The 20,435-nt window shown below is 37.8% G+C and overlaps 1 protein-coding gene across 2 annotated transcripts; it reads left to right on the top strand.

The window, feature by feature from the left end:
• Positions 1-1,010: 1,010 nt before the first annotated feature.
• LOC112145707 (sodium- and chloride-dependent GABA transporter 2) lies at positions 1,011-19,426 on the top strand. 2 transcript variants are annotated; one of them, XM_024271095.2, is made up of 14 exons: positions 1,011-1,501; positions 5,522-5,656; positions 5,733-5,873; positions 6,043-6,133; positions 7,101-7,233; positions 14,165-14,299; positions 14,387-14,490; positions 16,409-16,533; positions 16,644-16,756; positions 16,830-16,967; positions 17,095-17,197; positions 18,591-18,691; positions 18,770-18,940; positions 19,024-19,426. In XM_024271095.2, exons 1-14 carry the CDS (start codon positions 1,336-1,338, stop codon positions 19,135-19,137), a joined length of 1,770 nt encoding a protein of 589 aa, XP_024126863.1. In that variant the 5' UTR covers positions 1,011-1,335; the 3' UTR covers positions 19,138-19,426. The 2 variants fall into 2 exon arrangements, with proteins under 2 accessions (XP_024126863.1, XP_024126864.1); XM_024271096.2 differs by lacking the exon at positions 5,733-5,873 and having other exon boundaries at positions 19,024-19,159.
• Positions 19,427-20,435: the final 1,009 nt, after the last annotated feature.

The raw sequence follows: 20,435 nt of genomic DNA on the forward strand, positions 1-20,435 counted from the left end.
ACATATATAAAACATATACCGTTATATATAAGGTATATATATATACATATATTATATTTGTATATTACATATATTTATTTATGTATACACACACACATATATATATATATATATATATATAGTGCTGCAAAAAAAAGCAAAATTTCAGCCAACAAGCTACAGCAGTTACAGGATGGTTCAGTTATTATTAAAGGAAGGATCAAAGACCCGGAGGTGCCCCCTGCTGTGCTTTTGAAATACTAAGCTGCACAAAAATAGTCCTTGAGAAAAGAAGGCATTACAGTCACTCAGAAATGGCATACCTTGGGACAACATAACTGCTGAGTTGGCACAAGTTAAAAGACATATGTAGAAATGTCAAATAAAGCAGCTAACTTCTATTAAAACTTAAGGACAAAACAGAAATGCATATCTGTCTGTCAATTAAATCTGACTTTTCAAGACCTGCCCTCTCCTGACAAAAACGTTATGCTGCAGCTGCATTACACAAATATCTGAGTCGAGCCTGACATTTTACTCTGTGCCAAACGGGCTTTGACCTGGATGAATGAAGTTATTAACCAAACCACCTGCGACTCATTCAAAAACACGCGAAATGTTTGCTGCACAAATTTCACCTCCGCATATTTTTTACAAGTCTTCATTTGTGACAAAAACGTTTAATACTTTTTTTCTTTTTCACAAATATTAACTCAGCTAATCATCTCGTTACAGTTGTTTATGTCACTTCTAACAGGCTGTTGTCAATGTTGTATGGTGTGACTTTTCTTACAGTAACACCTCCTGGAAGAACAAAAAAGCTCAAGTCATGCCGCAACATTTTCTTTTAAAAGATAAATGCAAACAAACAAAAATATCTTCGTCGTTTACAGGAAATTGAAAAGCAAAAACAGAAGCGTATGGACACTGTTTATAACCTGTCATAATCCTACCTGATGCACATCGCTGATATGCATCTAAAGTTCAAAACTTTATTAGACTGTAATATACAGGTGGCATATTTATACATGTTTATCAAGTGTTTCCAGGGGGACCATGTGCTAAAAAGTTAGCTAAAAATTTGGTTTAAGTCAAAACATGTCCCACTCTTATTTGCCTAGCTGTAAGCCCCGCGGTCAGAACTGTCCATAAAACGTCCAGTTTAAGAATGTGCTCACAAGCATTCATCATCTGAAGTGTAATGAAGTTCACAAAATGCAGCTAGAGGTCCCCCTTGTGGCTAAAAAGGCATGAAAAGTGTCAATTAGGTAAGCATTAGGTAAGCCTTGAACATAAGTTCCTAGTCAAGTCAACACAAAAGATCCCTGCCACTAGTTCAATTCCTTCCTCGGCAGGATGGCAGACACTCCGTGTCATACCATGATAAAGAATACTCCACAAACGACTGAGGAGCGGGGCAAGTGGGGCAGCAAAAAGGAGTTTATCTTGTCTGTTGCAGGGGCTATTATTGGACTTGGCAATGTGTGGAGATTTCCATATCTTTGCTATAAGAATGGTGGGGGTGAGTATTTTTATTTTAATACCGTTACTGGTTTAATTGTTGTCTAAGTCTGCAATTTTAAAACATTTTTTCAATGAAACCTAATAAGTGAAGTCTCAGTAAGTGTGGTCATATTTTTGAATTAGCGCATGTTACCTGTTTGTCTGTTGGAGGTAATTAAATGAGAGCTGTCAGTGAGAAGCTGAATATTGAATGAAGGAGTTTAAGAAATTCAACCAAAATCCTCTTTACTAATTTATCATGCTTTAAATTAGAAATCATAAAAAAGGAGGAGAGGTTTCCTATGTCATTTCAAACAATAGGGCAAATAATAAATAAAATTGTTTCTTGTCTTCTTGCCTATGTTAGAAAACAAGGGTAAAAAAATAATAATAAATTGGGTGGATTTTGGATTAAAATCCAAAACGTCTGTACAAGATTTCAAAGAAGTCCGACAACTATAAACCTGTCACTGTGCAAAATATGCATAATAATTTAGTAGTTTGGCCAAAATATGTCATGCCAAGAACAACTGTCATTTTTGTTCTTTGATGTATCAGTTTGCTCTTTTCTTTTGCTTGCTGGGGCTCTGCACACTGAGGTTATGCTTTAGTAAGATTTAACACGCCGCAAAATCTATGAAAATGTTTTCCTTACTTTTCACTGGTACAAGACAGTATTTTTATTTGCTTGTTTAACTGAAGGTTAGCTTGAATTTTTCCAGTTCTGAAATTATTTTTTTTTAATGTTTAAAATTCTGGCAAATATAACAAATATCAAATTATTTTAGAGAAATGTAACTGCATATATTTAGAAGAATACTGACAGACCGAATGTGTAGTGGGTCACAGGGAGTTGTTGTCGTTTAGCTCCGATGTTCTATCCTTGAAAATGTGTCCGATGTTAAAAGGGTAAAACTATAAAGCCGCAAAGCTTCACTTTTTTCTCCTTGAACTCTCAACACAATTGCAATTTTGCCTTCACAATAAAAGACACTTTCAAAATAAGAGGGTTTTCACAATAAAAGCTTGCACTATTCATTTTCAAGCATTCAATCATCTACTCAGCATAAAAATACCACAATAGTAGGTAAAAACCCAAGAAACTAAAGACAAAACGGATTTTATAAATAAGTTGGACAACTTAAATAACCATCTACAGAAAATGACTTCTTGCCAAAAGTCAAGACTGGGTTGAATAATCCTCTATAGGCCTCATCTCACTTGATTCCACCTTTTTACCTAAGGTGCATGAAGGAGGTGGGGAAAACTGTCAGCATGTCATGTATGAGACAGATAACATGCACATCATTCAGAAAAAATCTGCTTTACCTTTAGTCAAATAAATGTTCCGATTTTTGTAAAAGATCTCAAAGAGAAAGGCTTAAAAAAATCTCAAAAAGCATTTCAGGAGATTTTGATGCCTAAAGGACAAATTAATTTAAGTAATTTGAATATTTCCACTTAAATTTGATTGTTTTAGATTGAGAATAGCAATATTTACAGTTTCAGTCTGGGTTGTTCAAGCACAGAAACTGGATTTCTCCTACACCTGGATTAAAACATGCCGATCTCACTTGCGGTGTCTTCTTCGGGTTTTCCAGCCCGCCACAGGAGTCTTATGACACCAGCTGGATAAGCCACGCCCATCCACTGGTTTCACAAGTGTTGGATCGGGAATGTCAAAGGGTCAGGATTGCTTTTCTGGCAACACTGAGAGATGAATTATCCAACCCAAAGGTGAAGTAATCTGAGTATGTAAGGAACCTCTGTAGTTCTTAGCTGTGAAAGCAAGTTTAGCAGGTGTAGCTCCATCAGCGCCATTTCTCCTGCCACTGAGAAGACTTTTGGGTCACTAAAGATTATCTTACACACTGCAAAATTGTGCACAATTGTTATTCAGGGAATACTGTTAGTTTTTGGGTTGGCGGGGATAGATTGGATTTTGTATTTTTTTAACACAGAACCAATAAATGAACCAAAACACAACTAAAACCTGATCATGACATAACAAAGTATAAGATCGAACAAAAGGCTGCCATGGTTTAACTGTTAAATTCTATTGAAGTCAAAAGATAAATTGATTTACAAACACAGATTTACAGATAAAGAAATCATCTATCAATAATCCCATGTACATTGTATTATTTCTTGGGCGGAGAAGATTAACAATACAAGAAACGTCCTTGACTTTAATCTGGGGATGTAAAAGACACAGATACGTATCAAAAAAAGGATCTAGTTCCAGAAGTTACAGCAGTCTTGGTTGAAAACCACAGCAAGATTACATTGGTATACAATCAATCAGGAAGTAAATGATTAGTTTCTGTCAAACTGCCAGTTTTGCTTGGATTATGTCTGAATTATTTCACTTCTTCACTCGTGTTACAGAAATACAACTACCAATGCGCGATGGGGAGACATCGGCAGATTCTTCAAGATTTCATGCTGTTTCTTGATTTTTTTAAAGGTTTATGGTCGTGAATGTAGAGTAGAGGGTGGCATTCAAACAGTCATCAAGCGTGAAGAATTTATGTACCCCCAGGTTACAAATTCAGTTCAATTTAATTCAATTCAATTGTATGCATAAAAACCAGTATCACTAACAATTCCCTCATTGGGCTTCATGCTGGTAGTTGTACAGAACCACAGGGCCGGTCATAAAGTATATATAACAATAGCTGGTTGCGAAACTAAACAGATCCCTGCCCTTAGATCCTTAGGAGAGATCCTCTCCCAGGACAGACGGCCGATTTACTAGGACTATTAAAGAAGAATTAGCTTATCTAAGTATCTAAATAGTGATCAGCCAGATGGGACTGGGACAGGGGGGGGGGGGGGGGGTCCACCGGCAAGACAAACCAGAAGCATGGTCCACGGCCTAGAACAGGAGCACAGACGATCCACCTGGAATCTGAAATCTCTCACCCGGAGGGGAATGGGAAAGAGGAACAACACCTGAATCACACTGCACCAAACAGAAGCATAGAGAACTAAATAAAATAAAGAATAGAGGTGGAGAGGTGATGTAAATGAGAATAGAAAACCCCAGAGCTGATGTGGACGATAACGATGATAGAAAATCTGAAATTTTGAGCGTATCAATATTAGTCTAAACTGTTTTCTTAAAACATCTATCATGTAAAACTATCATGTACCACCACCCGTCATTACAAATGCTGCTATTCGCCAAATTTACCGAAAAAGCATTTGTGCTATGGCATTTTTGTTTATGTGACTGTGTTCTTCGTATACTTTAGTGTTTTCGCCATTTTATTTGAATCTACAATTCAAAAATTGAGTGTCCTAGAAATTTCCCAGAAGTCTCTGCAAAAAGCAGTGAGGATTGATGCTCACTAGATTGGCAAATAATTGCCACAATGCATTGCATTTGAAACATTTTTGTGAAAACAATGTATTCAAGTTTATTTTTTATGAACCGTTCAAGTTTTAAATCAGAACAAAATGGATTCATAAAATGTTTGCATTAGCTGTTTTTTGCATTATGTCAGTGACATATTTGTTGTTTTAAAAAAAAAAAGTAGTGAGGATGGTGTCCGAATTGCTTATAAAATCCAGGTACTGGATAGTCCTGCTGTCAGCAGTCAGAGCTCTGTCTCCCCATTACCAGAGTACTAAACTCACTACACCTCCCAACAACCCCAGCACACAGTCTCTGGATGCCACTCTCTTCACTCCAATCTGACAATCACCCACCTGTTTCTGAAGCAGCACAAAGAGCCTCGCTCTGTGCGAAGTATTGTTTGTGCCACCCTGCTTGCATTACCGAGCGTTTCTGACTCTGCTCTATCTCTGATTGCCTGCTGCCTCCCTGGACCATATATGTGTATCAAATCATGTTGAGAGGGAAACAATCACAACCCTGGTTTAATCCTGGTTGTAAATACTTTCGTTCTCGAAGAGCAAACTTTTATTGTGTTGCATCTGACACACTTCTGCCTCTAGATAGATGATGTGTATGAAAATTTGGTCAATAAAAAGTCCAATGAAGATTCTTGTTTTGCCATGTTTTTCTTTGCAGGTGCGTTCTTCATTCCCTACACCCTTTTCCTCGTGACATGCGGGATTCCTCTGTTCGTTTTGGAGGCAGCACTCGGCCAGTACACCAGTCAGGGAGGCATCATGTGCTGGAGGAAGGTCTGCCCTTTGTTTGAAGGTAAGTGTGCATCACAGGTCGGGGTTTGAGATGAAAATATTAGGCAAATGCATTGGTAACAGCTTGTTATTTCCAGGAATGGGGTACGCCAGCCAAATGATCATTTTCTTTGGAAATATCAGCTACGTTGTGATTTTAGCTTGGGCCTTCCTCTACTTCTTCTCTTCCTTCTCGGGAGAGTTACCATGGGCCACTTGTAATAACAAGTGGAATACAGGTAAAAGGGTTATAATGAAACATGTTTATTTCCTCCACACACTCGTGCATCCTGAACAGTAAGTGCTTTTAATACAATATGGTGACGTGTTTAATGTACAAACCCTCCTACCTGCACATCAACATTAAATGAATGACTCATAATGAAGACACTTTTTCATATTTTTCAGATCATTGTGTGGAAATAAACAACTATAATGCTTCTGTCAACTGGACGTCACTCGTGAATACATCATCATCATCTGTTATAGAGTTCTGGCAGTAAGTTTGCATTTAATGTTGTTTTTATTTAATTTTATAGTAAATAGTGAGAATAAAGCTAAAAAAGAAAAGATTAGTGTTTAATTTTACTGTATTGTTAACCAGAACCGTTTCAAAAATAACCTCTGATTTCAATTTTTTGTCATTCAATTTAAAATGTCTTTCAATTTAAAATGTAATACTTTTAATAAATAAATAAAAAACAAAAGGGGTTTATGCATATATACACCTGGATAAGAAGATGCGTTTACTATTGTAATAGTAAAATGTGTACAACACAATAGACCTTCAGATCTAGTCTGTTTGCTTAGCTGCTGGACAGGATATAATGTAAAATACAAAAATGAAAAAATAAATAAATAAAATCAAAAATAATAATATAAAATAAAATGAAATAAAATAGACTAAAATATATATATATTTTTATTTTTTTCTAATTTATTATGGCCTAAAAATAAGAGCCAAAATATAGTGTCTCAAAATTAAAATGTCACATCAGACCAAGTCAAATTCTTAAAAACAAGTTTATTTCTATGCACTCAACTTTTATTTGAGACAAATTACTGGATTATTGTGTTTAGTTTTCAGAAAAAAGAGGTCCAGAACCAGAACTTTTACACAATATTTTAATAAGATGAAATATACATTTACAGTTTTAGACTATGACAATATTAAAGGGCAGGATCGCTTTCTGTTTTACTATTTTATGCATTAAAAAAATTCATCCTGCTGTAGTTCCTTTGAAAGTTTAAATGTTAAAGCTTTCAATAATCTAAACTGTTGATCAAAACAAATTCCTCGTCACTTTAAGAATAAGTAAAAACCTCTCTATATTGACTCATGCACTTAGCCATGCACGTTTAAAATAATCAGTTACAGCAGGTGTATCATAACACTTCTATCAGCCAGAGATGGAACTAATACAATAAAATGTTTACGTCTGGTGACATCCTGACTTGTCTTGCAGGCGGCGCGTGTTAAAGATCTCCTCAGGTGTGGATGACTTTGGAAACATACAGTGGGATCTTTCTCTGTGCCTGCTCCTGTCCTGGGTCATCTGCTACTTTTGTGTGTGGAAAGGAGTCAGGTCTACTGGAAAGGTAATTCTGAAATGCGGAATATGTGTCAATGTTTTCACTGGAGGATTTGTCCTTAATTTTCAATTTTAAAACGGTCCTGCTTAACTTTGTGGTTTGATCCATTTGTTTATCACGTAGATTGTTTATTTTATCAATTTGTAGTCTTATTTCTTTTTCTTTTTGAAATGATGTAGTGACTAAGCGCATTCTGAAGCCTTTAAAAACTCTCTGTGTTTTTATAATCCAGTCCTTTTATCCCAGTTACCAAATCATTTGGATGACTTATTTTTTTTAAAGCAGATGAGAATTAAATAAATCAGGTCACACCTTAATCAGACTTTGGTTTGGTTTGGGTTAATGCCCAGAGGTTTCTGTCCTAACCTGTATGAAGCTTCTCTTGACTTCTCTTTTCTTTCAATAAGCCTGAATGGTATTTGGAATTGTTTGTGTCTGTATTAATTCAGTAAAAATACTCTGTGGGAAGTTGCCAGATTTCCACATATTTTCTTCATTTGGTTTTGCTTTAGTCCACACAAAAATAGACCTGGAGCATTTTTATTTATACCACATTGGTATGAATAAAACACATGGCATGTTAACTTTAAAAAAACAACAATGGGATGATAGTGGGTGAGCAGCACAATGATGTCAATGAGTTTAAAGAAAATGAGTTTCTGTTTCTTTGTATTGAGTCTTCCATTAGAGTTTTACTGAAGGATTTCCAGGCACAGATCCAGTAATCAGGCAATCAGAACCAAAAAAGTGGTTCTGAGTTCCACACTGGGTCTCAGCTTAAATTCCTTGGGTAAAAAAAAAAAAAAAATCCTAAATGACTAAATCACAGTGGCTTTATGAATGAACAACCCTCTGGCAGAACTCAAAAACAAGAAGATGCAGGAAAAAAGTCCCACTCCAATTATTTTAAGTGTTCCTAGTGGTCTTTTAATTATCAATATGTTGTTTTTGCCAAAATCAAAAAAACCTGTTTCGTTTTCTAGGACGTCGAAATTCACCTCCGAGTCGAGGGCGGGACCTTCATTATTATTAACGGCCTGATGTTATCTTGCTAACATACTGAAGCAACACTGTGATTATGGAGGCTGAGAGATCAGTTAGAATGACTTTTAACATAACAGGATAAAACAACGATGAACAAAACAAAGTAGAACAGCCAGAAAACAAAACACATTGACAAACACCTCCAATCCACCCAGAAAGGCGAGGAAAACGAAATCCCATAATTCCTTGGGCTGCCAGAGCTGACAGAAGACCTAATGTGACTGCGACAATCATTACAATATGAACTACAAATCCCATCATACAGTGCATCGGCTGCCTTGTCAAACGCCAGTGTTGGCAGAATGGGCAATATAATTTTGACAGGATATATTTTATGAAGAGCAAAATCTTTTAGGATATTTATGTTTGATGTTTTATATAGACATACAAGTAAATAAATTTATGTTTTTTTTCTTTTAATATTTAGTTTATTTCTAATTTGTATATTCTTGACAAAATATATTATTATGGAGAGTAAAATATTAAACGTTTTTTAAGTTGATTTATTCTGGAATGATTTTCCTGTTTGTTTTTACTCATATTTATGTTTTTAAAAAAAGTTATGTTTTTAAAGTTTAAAAGTTTTAACAATTTCGTTTTTTTTTTATTTTTTCAGTAGATGTTTATTTTGTTCGGCCCGAGACCTAAAGTGTGTTTGTGCGATTGAGTTTGACACCCCTGCTTCAGGCCCATCCAGCATTTTTTCTATGTCAATTCACTCTTTTTCAAATTTCCATTTTTTCTTCTTCTCATTCACAATGATTTGAATAAAGAAATCCTTTTTATCTTAATTTTCTTTAAATGTTCTCCATCATGAGAAAAATTCCACAAGACGTTAAAAACCCAAGAGTGCATCTTTTACAACTTCAAAACATTTTCCATACAATCAAGTAAAATAAAACATAAATAGAATTAATAAAGAGTTGCTTAAGGGTGTTATATTTTATACACATCGTAGCTGAACTTGTGCTGTTTAGGAGGCAACAGAGCTGAAAAAGTTTGAGGTTCTCTATGGAGGAGGAAGAATAAAAGAATGAACTCAGTTATTCATTTTCATGAAAAGTTTGTCAAAGAATTTTGTACAGGCTGCCTAAGCCCCTCCTCCCTCCCTGTGACCTACTTCGCTCACCTGGCACAGGTGTGCTGCACCTGTATCAGGTGCGTTTCATCCACTCAGCTGTGAGATTTGAAGCAGTGGTGAGTCGGTCAGTGGGGTAGTGTGGAAGACAAAGACAAAGTATCATTGTTTCTGTTTTCTTTTTTTGTGTCTTCCTAACTCAGTAGTGGTTTAAAGTCCTGGGTTTTGTGTCAGTGATCACATAGTTGAGTTTGCAGGTTTTTTATTAGTTTATTTCTGTTAAACAGATATGAGAAGGCGCGACTTCAACAGTTAATAAGTCTGGGTCAGTTGACTTCCTGCTTTTTTAAACAAAATCTCAGTGTCTTTAAGTGTTTGTACTCTATTTTTTTTTTTTTTAGCTTAATTTTTAATTTTCTTTTTAGACAAAGACAAAAATGCCAGATTATCTGATCACTTGTATTATTTGGGGTCCTGAACCCACAAAGCTGGTGTCCCACTCTTGCCTGTTTTCTTAGACATTTTTAACGTGTTTTTTTCTGGAGCTGGAGCAGAACATATATTAAAAAGAAAGATAGTGGATTTTGTTATAGGATTGAGAAAAATAGTAAGAACAAAGAATAGCAAAACAATGTCAAAGATACAGCAAAAGAATTTGAATATATTGTTAAAACTCCTGAGGCTCAAACAGCAGCTGTAGAGGATTTAACTTTTGGTCAAATCTGTGAAGGCCACATTACAATATAGGAAAACAAAAGCACAATTACATTTTTTTTCAATCTTTTTCCAACATGAAGCTTAAGTTCTTGTTGTCAAGTTCTTGTTAGTGTTGAAGTGGACATGGAAACAGGATGGTGGGATCAGGGAATTTGCTGTTGCATCACTATCATGCACAGGATGCTTTCATCTCCCCTCATACATTTACATTACACTGTATTTTTTTATTTTGCAAAAGAGAGGTGAGAATAATGTGCATCTGTGGCAGTGCAGTTCATATAATACAAAGTGAGGGGTTACAGATGTAACATACATGCTGTATGGCTAATAATTGCACCCAGATATCATGACCGTAACAATGGTTACTATTGAGTCAATCCCTCACTGATTTAATTCTATCAATGAAGTCCTGGTTCACTGTGAAATTATTCAAATTCAATAGTGATAAAACAGAACTTTTTCTTATTGTTACCAAACTGTAGCAGACCAACAGGATCTCTGATTTGTAGGTGTGTGGAGACAAGTTACCCGGGTCTACAGTTCAAAGGGGAGTAAAAAGAGTTTATTGTATTCAACGGGGGTAGCTGGGTCTTCAGTCTGTCAGTATGTTGGAGCCAGGAGCCTGTCAAAAAGATAAAATACCCAAGGCATTCAGAAGACTTAAATCACCAGGCTTAGAAAATCCAATATAAAAAGACATAATAATAAAATAATAAATTAGTGCATGTAATTAAAAGAACATCTCAGGTGACTAAAAACAACCCCTCCTGGGTAGATAAAAACAAGATAAAGCAACAGAGGGATACTTGGCTTGAAGAGGGGTGTGTCACAACCACACACCTCTCCGTTCCAACGTTGCTTCCCCCCTCTGACAAATGTTTGGCTCGGGCTCAGCCACGTTTCCAATTGTGGCATTTGTCTGAGGGGGGTCCTTCACCGTCGGCTTGATGTTAGCTTTTCCTGCCACACTCCTCCAGGCCCCGGTGCTGGCTTCTCTCACTGCGCTTTCTCCAGGGCCCGGCACTGGCTTTTCCTGCCACACCCCTCCAAGCCCTGACGCTGGCTTCTCTCACTGCGCTTTCTCCAGGGCCCGGCACTGGCTTTTCCTGCCACACCCCTCCAAGCCCTGACGCTGGCTTCTCCTGCGCACCCCTCCAGGGCCAGGCACTGGCTTCTGCCATCGCGCTCCTCTAAGGCCCGGTTCCGGCTTCTCCCCCAATGCTCCTCCAGGGCCCGGTGCTGGCTTCCCCCCCAATGCTCCTCCAGGACCAGGCCCTGGCTTCTGGCATCTCGCTCCTCTAAGGCCCGGTGCTGGCTTCTCCCCCAGTGCTCCTCCAGGGCCCGGTGCTGGGTTCTCCCCCAATGCTCCTCCAGGACCAGGCGCTGGCTTCTGCCATCGCGCTCCTCCTGGGCCCAGTGCTGGCTTCTCCCCCAGTAATCCTCCAGGACCAGGCGCTGGCTTCTGGCATCGCGCTCCTCTAAGGCCCGGTGCTGGCTTCTGCCATCGCCCTCCTCTAAGGCCCGGTGCTGGCTTCTCCCCCAGTGCTCCTCCAGGACCAGGCACTGGCTTCTGCCATTGCGCTCCTCTAAGGCCCGGTGCTGGCTTCTCCCCCAGTGCTCCTCCAGGACCAGGTGCTGGCTTCTCCCCCAGTGCTCCTCCAGGGCCCGGTGCTGGCTTCTGGCATCGCGCTCCTCCTGGGCCTGGTGCTGGCTTCTCCCCCAGTGCTTCTCCTGGACCAGGCGCTGGCTTCTGGCATCGCGCTCCTCCTGGGCCTGGTGCTGGCTTCTCCCCCAGTGCTCCTCCAGGACCAGGTGCTGGCTTCTGCCATCGCGCTCCTCCTGGGCCTGGCCAGACATAAACAGTGGAGACAAAAAATGTGTTTTTAACACAAATGGAACCCCATGGATATCTTGTTTGGTCAATAAACTGATACAATTTAAAGTATATGTAAGGAAAAAAATGTAGGGTCTAGAATTGAACCTTGGTGAACTCCACATGGCAACTTATTCTAACAGTGTTGAGTCTGCCTTTTAAGAATAATTTGAATCAAGAGAAACTCAGGCTGGTTAACTGTTTTACTGAAAAATGTTATAACAATTTTCATTTTGAAGAATATATCAGAATTAAAGGATTTCCCCAAATTGTTTAGACCAAGTTGTTGATCTCACAGAGAGCCTGCAGCTTAGCTTTCTCCAAACTGTTTTGTCTTCCAACAAGATACAAATTCTCCATGAAGAACATTTCCTATTAAAGAAAACCTTTAATTTCTGCAATAATTATAGTCCAAATATTTTATTTAACAATAAAATAATTCCCAGAATCATTAATTGGCTTTCACTTATTAAGGCAGAACTTTACGGTCACTCGTCCTTGAACTTTTACAAAATCCATGTTTACAAAAAGCACACAGCTGTAAAGCATCACTGTAATATATCACTACAAGAACATTTACAGTATTTAGTCCTTCATCTTGCCTGGAGTGGGACTCTTGCTGAGAGTTTCTTCAACGTCTTTCCAGAACTGGTGAATGTTTTGAATCAAAATGTTCTTCAACAAAAGAAAAGCATTGTTTTCTTTTTTTTATTATTTTACATTATCTGAAAAGATGTGTCAAAGTAGAATGATGTCCAAAAGAAAAATGTGTGAATTCTTCCAGAGTGACTATTTGCTGCAGATGTTGGGCATTTTCTCACAGGAGAAACTGCTGGATGTTCTCTTGTTTTTTTAAGTCGGACATCTCCAAGGCAAAAAGGCAAAATAAATGTGGTGGTATAAACATAAAGTAAATATTGTAGAGGACACTAAGCTTAATTCATGTGTCTTCTAAGTTTTTGCTGTTATCCTCATTTTAAAGCTGGGAGGTCATAATTATTTGTCTCTTGGATAGTTTATTTTATTTTATTTTATTTTTATCATTTTTGCTTATTCTTTCTTTATCTTGCTTTGGCTTCTGTGCTGTCAGAAAGCATCCAGTGACGTCAGCAGTGACACTATGCGTTCAAGGCAATATAAATGACATTTATGATGATAAACTGCGAATCCTCAAAGGAAGTTTAAGTTTGTGCTACTATTCAATCAAAAGTGATCAAAGTTTCAACTCTTGATTTGAAGGCGATCTGAGTCTCGATTAGGTGGAGAGCGCGATGTTCCTGTGGACAGATGTGTAATGGACCTTGATTATTGGTGCCTTCTGTTTGGGCTTAAATCCATTCAAACTAGTTTGTTCTTCAACACGGACTTAAAGTTCCAAAGTGTATTTTTTTCTGTTGGAAAATCACTTCCAGTGGTTTTTAGTTTTTAGCCTAAATCAAAAAGCCTGTTTGTTTCTTAAGACAGTTTTGGAAGAGCATCAGGAGCTCATTAGAAGTTTGCCTCTGAGTTGTTGGTGAGGAAGTTACTCCTGGTTCACACTGCATGTGGAATGAAGGCCGCCTCCAATCGGCGCTCTTGTTAACCTTTGGCGTAGTTCACACCAAACGTGAAACTCCGCCTTCCTCCGCGGCCGGCTCGCGCAGTGCAGCGATCGTTTCAGTGTCTGGTCTATTTCTTTGCGCGAGCTGCGACCGATCCATTAAAATCCAGTCAATTTTCAAAATTAACCATTTTTTTACAATAAAATACCGCTATTGACAAATGTGATCAAATTTTGTATCTAAGCAGACTGTAGAGATGCAAATACAGTATTCCTCCTCGTGGGGTTAGGGACCAGAGACCTCCGCAAATACGCCGAATACACATTTGTTCAAAACTTTAACCGCTTTAGTGTTATTTACCGAAATTAAAAAACTTTTATTGGACTATAAATTAAAAACACTAATTTAAAGAATATTTCTACTGAATTTCTGACAGTAAATTTAACTTTTTTCGCTTAGTTGCTTGACATGTTAAAAAACGTGACTATCTCTTATTTATTCAATCATTAGGCGTTTTCATTACAGCTAAAGCGCCACAATCGTGATAAATAATTAATTCGATAATAGTTTTTGCGTTTTAATTATATATATCTCAAATAAATAACCAGCCTCCTTCACATCACAAAACAGGTCTTTCAAATTCAGACTCAAATTTATATTTTTACCCTTTTTTTTCTTTTGCAGGCTACCTACATCACAGCAACCTTCCCCTTCCTCTTATTATTTGTGTTGTTCATCAGAGGAATGACCCTTCCTGGAGCTTTCCACGGCATCAAGTACTACCTTTATCCCAATCCGCAGCGACTCGCAGACCCGCAGGTATCGTTCAGCTCGTCCTCTCTGTGGTTGGATATCTCTGTCTGCTGTAGCGGTGTGTGGAACATGTAACATGTCATTGGTTCATAGGTCTGGATGGATGCTGGAACACAAATTTTTTATTCCTATGCTTTATGTTTGGGATACCTGACAACATTTGGGAGCTACAACAAGTACAACAACAACTGCTACAGGTGACAACATCAGGGAGACATGAATGAAATACTTGTGAAGAACTAATGAAACCGGATAGGCTTTCAAGTTTAGCCAAATAATATAAAAACACTACAAATATACACATTTAAACAAGGAAATGCTCTATTACGAATTTGATCAAGCAAACATTTGATCAAAGTTTTAAAATATTTAAACAGAAAAAAAATTATATTTTTAAGTTTCTTGGAGTAAAACAGCACCCTCGTTACCAACTTTGTTACTTTTTTGGGACTTATTGGACTCTTCCAGTAACTCTTTTAAAAAACTGAAGCTAGAAGAGTTAATTTTGTTGGAGAGGTTTCATGTTTTTGACTTTTGATGAGCAGACCTACAGCAGCACCAACATGAACAACCTGGAGAAAGCCAAAGATCTTTTACTTTAAAGGGTAACCAAACAGGGAAGTTGGAGGCTGACTCCGCCCACAGCCGAAATGTGAAAATCCAGTCAGAGGGATGGGACTGGGGAACAGGACTGTTATCATTACTGGAGCTGCAGATCATGACGTGGGACTTACAGGGTTTGACCAATCACAAAATTCAAATGTAATACCTCATTTCAACCTGAAGGGGGGAGCACACAGACTGTTGTTTTGACTACATTTTAAAGAATTAAATAAGTTTATTTTATTTTGTCCAAAATTTAGCAATGACCAGCAGACAACACTTTTAAAGCCCCATTTATAGAGGTCCACAGTAAAAAAAAGTTGATTTAGTGGTTGGTTACCCTTTAAAGTCCCACTCCAACTACATTTTTCTATTGATAAATTCCCCCCAGTGGTCTTTTAATTATGATTATAGCCTAAATCAAAAAATCTGTGTCATTTTTTAAGACATTTTCAGCAGTTTGACAGAAGTTCATTAGAAATTCACCTCAGAGTTGTGGGCGGGGCTGTGGGCGGGGCTGTTGGCGCGGAGGTAACCTTCTGATATCCCATGATCCCATTGTTTACAATCTCTCCCACTATCCTACAGCCCCTCACAACCCCAAGCAAAAATTCCCAAAGCAACAAAAACTGTGACTAAACTCTATCCAGCTGTACAGTTTTGATCCAAATGGCAGATCAGACGAGGAAAATTAAGACTTTATTGGATCTATTTGTCTACAATTTGTCAAAATTGTAGCAGAGCAGGAAGACTTTGGCTCGCCCATGCCAGTGGCTACTTCAAAAATACGAGCTTTCAAACGTTATCATAATTTATATAAAGAAATACTCAGAAACACAGTTTTAATCTTAAGTTTTTTTATATGTTTTTTTAAAATGCTACAAGAACTTCTTAAAAACACCAAAAACATTATTTTTACAGGAGTGGGTCTTTAAAATTTGTAAAACTATGATAAGAAAAGGAAATATTTTAATTTTCTGTTACCTAGACACCTGGTTAGCTCATAAAATAGCAATTGTAAGATCTAACATTTTATAAAGTCATTATATTTTGTGTTTTGCATTGATATCTCTTCACAGACAATTCTGATTAAGATGTCTTTGCTTCATAATTTAGTTCTTTTTTATTTTAGATTAGAATTCTTTATTAAATCATTATAATTAGAATTATATTAAGATCATTATAGTTGCCTACTCAGTCCTGCTAGATTTGAAGAACCTTTTCCTTTTAAGTAAAAGTTTTTCCAAAATTGAGATTCTCGCATTAATATTTGTTCATTGTTTTTTTTAATGCAGTTGTCCAAATGATCAAATGGTTGCTTGCTCAAACTTCTATTCACAAGACTCTTTGTGTCTGCAAAGTCAAGACTATATGTGAAATTATTTCAGTATTTCTAATAACTGCATCAATTTTTGGTGGTAGTTGGACTTCATTCTTTTTCTCTTTTTTTCTGCAGTTTGCATTGTGTTCATAGAGACAGAATTAAGGGTGTGCGTGTCTTGTGATTTGCAGAGACTCCTTCTATCTGTGCTTGTTGAACAGTGGAACCAGCTTCACATCTGGATTTGCTATTTTCTCAATCCTTGGCTACATGTCACAAAAGCAGGGCATCGACATTTCTGCTGTTGCTGAGTCAGGTAAAAATGTTTGATGTCTTTTGAAAAGACATTTCAAATTAAACCTGCACTTTTTAAATAACAATAAAAAAAATGTAGATCTTAGGACCCATTCTTAAAATGCGTTGCAGGCCCTGGTCTGGTCTTCATCGTCTATCCACAGGCTGTGACTCTGCTGCCGTGGCCTCAGCTCTGGTCTGTGTGCTTCTTTGCAATGATCATCCTGTTGGGAATCGATGGCCAGGTCAGCAGCATTTTTCTTAGAAAATATTATTGTTTTTTTTTTTTATTCTGATCCGTACTTTTCTCTCTTCCAGTTTGCCGGTCTTGAAAGCATCATGACCTCTCTGTCAGATGTCTTCCCTTCCCAGATCCGAAAGGGATATCGCAGAGAACTGTTTTTGGTGCTGGTCTGTGCCGTTAGCTACGGGTTAGGCCTGTTTTTGGTGACTCAGGTGAGGTGTCAGCTCTGTAATCAACAAGTCATGAAAGAGAGTTTACCTGTTAAAGCTAACTGTGGTCCATTTAAGTGTGCAATTTAATTGATCTACATAATTAAAAAGATTTGATTTCTTTTTTTAGGCAGGAGCATACATTCTGCAGATCTTTGATCACTATGTGTGCAGTGGACCCACACTTCTTTTGATGGCAATTTTCCAGTCGGTGATTATTGGATGGATTTATGGTAAAACACAAACACTAGTGTTGTCACCATCATTTATGCAAATAGACTACTAACTGAATTTGGAGTCTTTGATTGTTAGTTACCTTTGATTTTCAAAATAAAATGCATTAATGTGTTAATTGTTTTTGCCCGTCCAAAATAATTTAGGCTTTTTTTAATGACATCTGAAAACTGAGCATTGGCTTAAGAACATTGACTGTATATGAGAACTGGAGTGAGCCAGTGTGACATCACCCATAGAAATAGTTTACCTCTGGGTCCAACCAAATAAAGTTAATTCAGTCACCATTATTTTGTGATATGGATGCCGCCATGTTGGAGCCCAACGACAGAAGTAAGCTGTGATTGGTCCAAAATGTTTCTTTGGTAACCACCCTTGCCAATCAGGAGTGGGCTTGTTGGAAGGCCACACCCCTAAACACTAAACAGGAGAATTTGTCAATTAAACGTTTTGAGAGTTTGAAGTCGTCACATACTGACGGTTGGTTGAGGGCCTCTTTGCGTCACTTTTTGGCGTTTTGGGTGTCCCTAACTCCGCGTTTTTTGAGGTGCTGGTTGTTCCCATTAAATCATAGTTCCCCTACTTCTGAGCCGCCAACTGGAACCGGTCAAAAGCAGCGCACTGGTACCCTAACCTGGCACCGGGCGCGATACTGGATGCGGTACTAGACCCAAACCAGTACCAGATGCAATACCGGTTGTGAATCTGACTCGTGCTCGACGAGAGTTAGGTTTAAGGGACTGGTATTGGACCAGTCCACATCCAGTACCACATCCCACGGGTCGCGGACCCTTGATTTTACAAACAGCCATCATGTCAAAAAAGAGTTAGGGGACACTCAAAACGTCAAAAAGTGTCGCGGAGGGGTCCTTGCCCAACCGTCAATATGTGACCAGTTGGGAATGAGAATGTGTTGGGGAACCACATGGTTATCCTGAGACATCTGAATGGTTAGTTCATAACTTGAATAACTCACAACAGAGAAATAATAGGATTAGCAGGAACAGAGCAAGAATGGTTATTCTGACAAACAGAACAACTGAATAATAGCTGTTTATTTCTCTATACAAGTCTATGGCTTCTTGGAGCCAGCAGGTACTTCCTGTTTGGCACGTGAGGGGGGAGGGGCCACTCAGTCCAATTCTCACATACAGTCGATGCTTAAAAAGCAACTGTTGCAGCATGAATGAACATCACTGGTCTTGTTAAAGTCAGTTTGCTGGACTGATCTGGAAACACTTTCAGTTTTTTATATGTGATATTTACCTTGATCAAGCCAATCAAATTTATATATAAAAAAAAAAGCACATTAAAAAATCAGTCTTGTTCAAGCAAAGCTGATCAGTTTGTGGGGTTTCTATGTAATTTCGTCTAAAATGATCTTCTCCACAGGAGCCGATCGCTTCTTTGAAAACATCGAGGACATGATTGGCTACAGACCTCTCTTCCTGTTCAAATACTGCTGGCGTTATGTCACCCCTCTAGTCTGCACTGTGAGTGTCCAAAACAGTTGATTAAAAGAGAAAAATCATCTGTAAACATGACCCACTGTTCTTACTGTCCCATTGAAGGGCACCCTGGTGTTTTTGCTGCTGAAATACACCCCCCTGAAGTTCAACAACACGTATGTGTATCCTTGGTGGGCTTATTGTTTGGGCTGGTTCCTGGCTATGTCCTCACTCTCGATGATCCCACTCAACATGGCCTGTAAGGTGGCCAAAGGGAAAGGGACTCTGTGGCAGGTCAGTGTTAGCCTTTGATCTCAGGTTTCAATGGTGGCAATAGAGGATTTTGTCTTTATTTTTTCTTGTGTTAATTTTATCAGCGTCTCAAGAAAAACTCGCAGGCTGCAGACGACCTGCCTGTGTCCGTTAAAGAGCTGGCGAACATCCCTGCTGAACGCCACATCCTCAACGACGAGGAAAACGACCGTCTATAGACGACAAATCTTTTGTTTTCATCATCTTTAAACTTTTAAAGCAATAATCAACCTATTTTTTTAAAATATAAGAATTTCTTTATTTGTTTGTTTGCAAAGACAGTCATTTGCTTACATTTTACTTTATTTTCCTTTTTGTTGCGAGCTTGGAGGCAGTGTAAACAGTGAAGGAAAAACATGAATTGAATCCTCAGCTTTTCAACTGACTAAGAAAAGATCAGTCAGTTGTTTTAAGGCTGTTTTTTTCAGGAGCCAGAGACAGAATAGTCGCAAAAAAAAACAAAAAAAATCGATGACTAATCAATAATCGATGACTAATCGACTAATAAAATAGTCGACGACTAAAATAATAGTCGATTAGTCTATTTAGTCTATGGAGTTTAGCTAATATGTCAACTGCATGCTAGCTGCTTTGGCTAATTTAGGATTTTTTTCCAGTTTTTAGGCTAATTTGGCATTTAACTAATATTGTAGCTGGCTATCATCTTCAGCAATTTCAGCTATCAACATCAGCACTTTTAGCTATCAATTCTAGCATTTTCAGCTATTAGCACTTTAATCTTCAGCAGCCAAATTCAGCTTGCAGCATTCACACAAGCATTATGACAGGTAATGCTATACATTTATTTTTTAGTTTGTTTAAAGCTAATGATGGTTAAGATGTGTGCTTTACATCCACTTTGCCCATGACCCAATTAGTCTACTAAATGGAAAAAATAATTGGTGATTAGTCAACTATTAAAATAATATTTTTTTGCAGTGCTAGAACCAGGTAACAAGTAGGGCTTAGATATTTAGACATCATGCAGACACTGCGACCCTTGAGACCTAGGCCAGGGGTCGGCAACCTTTAACAGTAAAAGAGCCATTTGGGCTCTTTTTCTACTGATAAAACCTAGAAGGAGCCGCATAATCTTACTTTAGCCTTTAAGAAATTTGGATTTGCATTCATGACCATCTTTTTTTTTAATATATATCTATTTTTTGGCACAAAAAAAAAGCAAATATAAAAAAAAAAAAAAACCTAGCACTTCTCAAAATTGGATTTTTAAACATTTTTGCCTTTTACCTTTAGTTGAGGCCAAATTAGCGAAAAAGCTAGCTTGTTTCCTAATTACTAGCTAAACTCCAAATTAGCATAACATTCCTCAGTAAATTAAATCAGCGAAAAATGTTAGCATGTTGCTAAAATAAAAGCTACGCTCTAAATTATCCTAAAAACTTCAGGAAATAACAGATTAGCCAAAAATGTTAGCATATTGCTAAAATATTAGCGTAACTCCAAATTAATATAAAAA

This window comes from Oryzias melastigma, linkage group LG5 (genome assembly GCF_002922805.2).
Source record: "Oryzias melastigma strain HK-1 linkage group LG5, ASM292280v2, whole genome shotgun sequence".
In the NCBI taxonomy this organism is placed as follows: domain Eukaryota; kingdom Metazoa; phylum Chordata; class Actinopteri; order Beloniformes; family Adrianichthyidae; genus Oryzias; species Oryzias melastigma.

Bases quoted from the DNA above. Each gene is read 5' to 3' on its own strand.
- LOC112145707 (XM_024271095.2), top strand. From the start codon at position 1,336: ATGGCAGACACTCCGTGTCATACCATGATAAAGAATACTCCACAAACG. The intron at 1,502-5,521 runs GTGAGTATTTTT...TTTTCTTTGCAG, and splicing joins TTGCTATAAGAATGGTGGGG to GTGCGTTCTTCATTCCCTAC. The intron at 14,491-16,408 runs GTGACAACATCA...TGTGATTTGCAG, and splicing joins TACAACAACAACTGCTACAG to AGACTCCTTCTATCTGTGCT.